Source organism: Diachasma alloeum, unplaced genomic scaffold (genome assembly GCF_001412515.2).
Source record: "Diachasma alloeum isolate Michigan unplaced genomic scaffold, Dall2.0 Dall_scaffold_00394, whole genome shotgun sequence".
Lineage (NCBI taxonomy): Eukaryota > Metazoa > Arthropoda > Insecta > Hymenoptera > Braconidae > Diachasma > Diachasma alloeum.
The window spans coordinates 6,256-13,423 of NW_021680533.1; the positions used below are offsets into that span (position 1 = coordinate 6,256).

The 7,168-nt window shown below is 35.4% G+C and overlaps 1 protein-coding gene across 1 annotated transcript in view; it reads left to right on the plus strand.

Annotated features, from left to right (window-relative positions):
• The first annotated feature begins 1,920 nt into the window (after positions 1–1,920).
• The window catches only part of LOC107041942 (D-aspartate oxidase), a 22,246-nt gene continuing 16,998 nt past the window's right edge, over positions 1,921–7,168 (plus strand). The window contains exons 1-3 of the mRNA XM_015262767.1: positions 1,921–2,141; positions 2,233–2,356; positions 2,810–2,955. Coding sequence (XP_015118253.1) covers positions 1,957–2,141; positions 2,233–2,356; positions 2,810–2,955 — 455 coding nt within the window. The 5' untranslated portion in view covers positions 1,921–1,956. The remainder of the gene's footprint in view (positions 2,142–2,232; positions 2,357–2,809; positions 2,956–7,168) is intronic.

Genomic DNA, 7,168 nt, shown 5'->3' on the forward strand with positions numbered 1-7,168 from the left:
AGACGATTTTTTAATTAGCGGGCGAATTATTGGGGAGTCACTCTGCGCCGAGAAAACATTGGGTTTCTTATAGCCCCGTGACTTTCGTCGCAATATTAATTTTTTTATTGCAGAGATTAAGGGATGAAACGGGGGTTGATGGATGGGAAATTTAATTCTCCATTGAACAGTCTTTGTTTCATCCCTTAATATTAATTAGTCGGCGAATAAATCAACTGAAAAACATAAAGTAAACATTGAGTACAAGGAGGACAAAAATCCCCCACCGAACGTGTCCGTGTCAGAGCGGGACCAAGCGGGACTGCTACTACCGAGTTACTCACGCACCCGACTCACATTTACCGACAATTCGACCGGAACGCCGCCTTTCCCGTGGGGTACCAACTAACTTTTTTGGAGTCAGTCAAACCCCCCGATCCGGGCCTCTACTCAGGTCTATCCTCTTTGGTTCCGGTGGACAATTTTTGGAAAATTGAGTAATTAATTGGCTAAACTTATTCCAAAAAATCTGAAATTTTGTCAGATTATAGACCTTCACAAGGACTAATTCTGTGCAAAAGTTCAGCCCGATTGATCAAATAGTTTTTGAGAAAAAGCTATTCGTTTTTAAATCGTTTTTCGCTACTATCTTCGAAGCTAGTCAACCGATTCCAATTTTTTTTTCAAAATATTCGTTTCGATACCTTCTATCCGAATTAATCAAAACATATACAAAGTATATGCCGTTTATACAAAGTTTTCAAGATATTTCCGTTTTTCTGTTTTTTCATAAAAATCCTTGTAATCACCCTAGCTTGTGCAAAAATTGTGAGATCAACTTGAAATTTGTACACAATCTTCCTCTCATGATAAAAATACTTTCTATTGAAAATGAGCTCAATCGCATAGGTAGTTTCCGAGATATTCGACTTTCTCTGAAAACCTTTTATGTGCAATAGCGTAAAAACTACGCAACCGATTTTAATTTTTTTTTTCAAAATATGTGTTTCGATGCCTTCTATCCGAATGCCTTCTATTCCATTCGGAAGCTTACTACCAATGGAATTGGTAGAAATGAAAGAAAGACAAAGAGTTATAACACATAAAGTAACGGTCAGATGGCTTCGGCCAAAAAGGCTCGAACCCCTGCTTGTTCAATATAATATTCATTTCATATTAATATATGAATGGTTGGGCCAAGTATTAATACGAATATGTACCTTGAAAATTTGAATTTTGTTGAGGCTTTTTACACAATTTTTTCAACATCGGTAATACCGAGAAAAAAAGGTTTCAGTCTACAATAGCTATTTTCGAGAACATTTTTAATTGTCTGCTTCACGGAAAATCCGAATATAATTTTTAGCATTATTTGGCTCCTTTCCTCTTTTTTAAATCTCTTGTTCGTCTTTATATCACACTAATTATTGATGCGTCAGTTAAATTAATAAATTGAGTTGGATTACAACGTATCGCAACGGCATATATGGCACTGAGTGCGTGGGGCACAACGAAAGATCAATCCTATAAATGTCCATCAAGTCCTTTTTCAAAAACTAATGGACTAATCGTACTGAAATTTCGCACAGAGTTAGTCGATATCACTTTTAACTTTCTGATAAAATTTTAGATTTTTTGGAATTGTTTAAGCATTTTTATTTTTTCAATTCATCCAAAAATTGGATGCCAAAAGGGTGTCGATAAACATTCGCACAAACGTGCATTGTTGTCAATTTTGTATATTTATGTTTTAGACCATTTTGCATTACTCCCAAGTAAAATTAGAAAATTTTGAATAGTCGAATACTTAAATTTAAATTTCATTTGAAAGCAACAATGGAGCCCAGGCGTGGATATAAAGCCCCAGTAAATTCCAATTTATTATCAAATGTCTTCATGACAAATGTTTTTTATTTGAGCTCCATTGCATATCCCTTTCAGTCGTTCACCGTGCCTCTCCCGAGTCTCATCATAACAATGCGAGTCGCAGTTGTTGGCGGCGGGGTTGTTGGGATAACAACTGCCCTGCAGTTGAAAGGAGAATTGAGAAATTCTGATGTCACTATTTATGCTGAGAAGTACGAGAATATCGTCAGTTATGTGGCAGCTGGGCTATTCAGGGTCGGGAAGTCATTCTCTGGACCGAGCGAGGAGATAACGAGGTGTGTTATCTTTACTTTAACCTCACGGGTCCCTACCAATTTAAATTTACGACTTAGTATGGAAAATTGTTTTTTTTCTGGTTGAATGAAGAAATTGGGTGAACGATTCTTACGAGTTCTACGATGGAATTCGAAAAAGTCGAGAGGCTGCTAATGCCGGAGTTGTCGAAATTTCTGGGTATATTTTCTCTAATGAGGGACCGAACGCTGTCAAGGTTTGTGTGAAACATTTTTTGACAATTCACGAAAATATGGCATGTAATATCTTTATTGTTGGAAGGATAATTATAATTTGCCGAGCGATGGAGTCTCAATATATCTCTGAATTTTCATGATTAAATTACAAGACAAGTTTGCTAAGATAAGACGTTTATTATCAGTCTGAAGTACCTAAAGTACCCGTGTCAAAAGATGACTTTCATTTTCCAATGGAAAATTATGCTTCTATATCTCTGAATGTCTAATTTAATTAATTGATTAATTCAATATTTATTATCTAATCTCCATATTTAAGTAATGAATAATTTGATGAATCAAACTCTCCATGTTAATTTAGGATCTCCGGAACATAATCCCATATTTTTTCGAACAGATACTGCATAATTTTGTCATGCAAAAAATTAATTATCCTCGTAATGAAACTTATTGCGTCTGCATAATTCAAACAGAATCCGTGGATGGAGTCGTTGGTCTCAAACTACCGAAGTGTCACCGAGGAGGAGCTGAAATTACCCGGTAATAATTGGAAATATGGTGCATATTTCACAACGCTAATCACTCAATGCAAATGGTACATCCCATGGGCGAGAAGACAGTAAGAACCCAACAATAATAAACGGAATCGAATAAGGTTATAAACGGTGTGTCATAAAAGAAAAGGGATATCTCGAGAGAATAATTTGAAAAGTGCTATCTCGGAATTTAAATTTTTTGAATATCCAACTTGGTACAAAAAGATCTAACTGAAATTCCTCCTACAAGAAAGCACGATCTCAGCTGGAATTTGAAAATGCATTACTCAGGCAAATTTTTACTAAAAATTGAAATTTTTACAGTTTCAATTGCTACTGTCTATGCACGAGTTGTCATAAAATATTCCGCAGTCTGTACAGACACGAAATTGATTATCGTATCAAATTTAACTTCTCACTGCATGTCTAGGGCATGAGTTCTACCTTTTGCTTCCCAATGGAAGCCTTGTATTTGAGCGATTTTTCGACTTTCCAATTTTGATGGCAAATGGTCTAGAATGTTATGAAACGTGAAGAAATGATGTTTTTAGGGTCATAACTACAGTATTGTATGTGTACTGTATCGATAGATCAATAACGTAGGAACAGCACTAAAATTACCGATGCCCCATTCAACCGCGTGTATAAGTAGCGACTTCAAAAATTATTCCCATTATTATTGTTTAAGTAGGGGTCTTGACATTTTGCACACGGCTTTCATATGGATCGAATAATCTGTTCAGCAATTTTCATTGAATTCTCTGCTTTTTTTTCCAGCTATGGACACCGCCATAATACCCTTAAGCTATTGATGCGCAGTTTCAGCCCAATCGGTCCAGTAGTTTCTGACATATAACAACTTCTTTAAATTTCGTTTTTCCTCAATATTTCAAAATCTACTCCACCGATTTCAATTTTTTTTTTGAAAATACTCTTTTTGATGGCCTCTATCTAGATCAATCAAAATATATAATACCGATACAGACAAACTTTAAAGATATTGCCGTTTTTCCATTTTTTGCTTGCGACTGGAAGTATTGCAATCGTCCGATTTTCACATTTTCTAATTTTGCTTGGAAATGATGCAGAATGGTCTGAAACGTAAAAATACGAAGTTTGGGGACCATGTTTGTGTGTGACACTGTCCAATCGGTGGTCATTTTTCCGTAAATTTGATAATTAAACGAAAAAAATCACTCCAAAAAGTTTGAAATTTTTTCAATTAATTGGTATAACTTGAGACTAACTCCATGCCAAACTTCAGCTTGATCCGTCCATTAGTTTTTTAGCAATAGCCATTCGTTTTTTAACCTGTTCTCGCAAATATCTCGGAAAATACCCAACCAATTTCAATATTTTTTTTTCAAAATATTCGGCATGATGTCCTCTATCTAAATCAATCAAAACAAATATACCCATTCATACAAAGTTTTTGAGATATTTGGATTTTTCTGTTTTTGACTTGNTAGCAATAGCCATTCGTTTTTTAACCTGTTCTCGCAAATATCTCGGAAAATACCCAACCAATTTCAATATTTTTTTTTCAAAATATTCGGCATGATGTCCTCTATCTAAATCAATCAAAACAAATATACCCATTCATACAAAGTTTTTGAGATATTTGGATTTTTCTGTTTTTGACTTGAAATACTTGTTCGCGCTCTAACTTGAGTAAAAATTCAGATATGGACTTGAAATTTGTCATGAAGCTGTCTCTTGTCATCGCAAAGACCGGTATGGAAGATGGGCTCAATCGGTCAATTCAAGTTTGAATGTGAACTTCATTCCTTCAATATCTCAATAACGAGTATCCCAATCTCACAATCGTACTATTTCCTTTTATTTAAGTTCAACTAGATTAGAGCTTACTTCATTCATGCCCGCATTCGGAAGCCCGCAATCAATATACAGTAGACTCTCGTTATAGTCGCACTCACGGGGCTGTAGGGGCAGCCGATTCTGAGAATGGGACTGTATTTCTCTTCCCCCACCAGGCGCTCACGGTAAGCCTAAATTCTGGGAATTGGGAGCGATAAGAAAATAAATTTTACTCCAATTATTTTTCTCTTCAATTTGCATTGAACATTTTTATTAAATATAAAAATTATTTTCATTAAACACTTTTATTAAATTAACAAAATGAATTGCGTTGAACACTTTTAGTAAATTAATGAAATGAATAGAAATATTAATAACATCGCATTGTTCAATACACTCCAAAATTTATTGACTTCATTCAAATAAAAAGCAGGATTATGCACCACTGCAAAGACCCTCTCTTCGTGACAGTCAAGAGTGAACTGAATTTGTCTCTCGCAAATTCATTTTTCCAAAATTTTATTTCCCGAATTTCTTAGAAATGCAAAACAAAGCCCATTCCGAGAAAACACAGGGGCATTTAAATCCACACCTCGGAGGTGGTACGGAGTGGGGGAAGCGCTCGAGCTCGAAAAAATCGATATAAGGGGAAATGCGACTATAACGAATGCGACTATAACGAGAGTCTACTGTATTAATGGCGAGAAAAGAATAGACGCCCTACTCAGTAGAATATGTACAGCCGCATGGTTGCAGTCGCCTACTTGTTTATAAAAAATCTTATTTACAAGATGACTTAAGGGTGCCAAGTGAATTTGGCGATGACCTTGAAAATTGACATTCACCAACAAAGTTATAATTTTTTTAATTAATAGTATTAGACAGATGGTGAACATCGGTGACAATTTTAAAATTTTAGAACTTATGGATATCGAGAAATTAAATAAACAAAATCAGTCTTATACACGGCCTCTTATGGAGTTTTGATTAAATTGAACGTTTCAACCCCCTAGGAACTCAAGAAAAATTTGAAAAAATTTGAAGATATGGGGAATGATGTGTTCAATGTGATGGCGACAAAAAACAATGGGGTACCGGGGTGAATAAGAGAGATATTTCAACCCGCCGTACCCATTTGATTCCATGCTTTCTCGAGGTTCATCACGCGAAATAGAGGATTTTCCGCATTTATTTTCTCGATGTCTAGTTCCGGTTGCGGGTTTGAAATTTCGTCGGATGGATGAATACATATTTCTCCAATGATGGAGGGAAAGAAAAAATTTTTTTTGAATCTTTTTTCAAATTCACTTGGCACCCTTAATAAAAATGGAAATAACGAATTGAAATACGGTATGCTTCTAGCTTTTATAACATAAAAGGTTGGTATTGTGGATGGACGCAATCGGTCGAGTGGTTTTGGAGATATTCAATATCGCACTGGGCGTTATCACTTTTTTGTTTATAAATTTTCACTTTTATACTGAAGTTGGTTATTGAAACAATTGATTTTCTCAAACTTTTTATTTCATTCCTCGAATTGTTAAAGATTTAATTTCAACAATATCAATTTTTCATTTAACTTTTCTAATTTTAGACAAAAAAAATTAGGTTTACAATTGTCATTACATTTTGAAATTCCCGTATGGAATTTTATGTACCAGAAAAAAAAGGAATTTTATTTCGATGATTTTCGAACTTCAAATAATGAGTTATTTATTAGTGGAGTTCGAAAATTATGGTAAGGGTGACTAAAATACCACAATAAACCAATACCTATGAGCGATTACACAGTGTAAATAAAGGCAAAGGAGTGATGGTTTCATAAAAACAGAATGAATGTGGGTATGTATGCCTGTGCGTATGTATGTCTGTTTTAGGTACCCTGGCGAATAAGGATCCATGTTGTAGCATGGATCTAGCATGGATGTGCATGGATGTCATTTTAAGGCGAAAAATGGGCCAAAAATGATTGGAATATAATCAAAAAATTATTTAAATGCTGACAGACAAACAATTGGTCCCAATTAATACCTATTAATAGGTTATTTTGTATAATTAGGAGAAATTATTGATGGTGTGCTGTGTGGTAAAGAAGTTCAGATGGGAGAATGCCGCGAGATGGCGCCAGTGTTAAATTATCGAGTCGGCGGTAAACTGTCAGCAGTCGCAGGCATATTTTTTATTCTATTTCANTCTGCCCCTTCTGTTGAATTTTGAAATCGATTATTTTTGGTTTTATTCTGGCGAGGGGGAATTCGGGAAATGATGAACAAACCTATTCCGCCCCACGGTTTCCATAATCAGGGGTCAATTTAGGAAATAGCTAACAGGCCCAATTTGCCCTATTTGTTGTTTTTTTTTTATGAGCGCGAGGGGGGGAGGGGGTGTCAACTTGGAAAATTGCTCGCGAACCCATTCTGCCCCTTCTGTTTAATTTTGAAATCCATTATTGTGGGTTTCATGGCGGGGAGGAGGGTG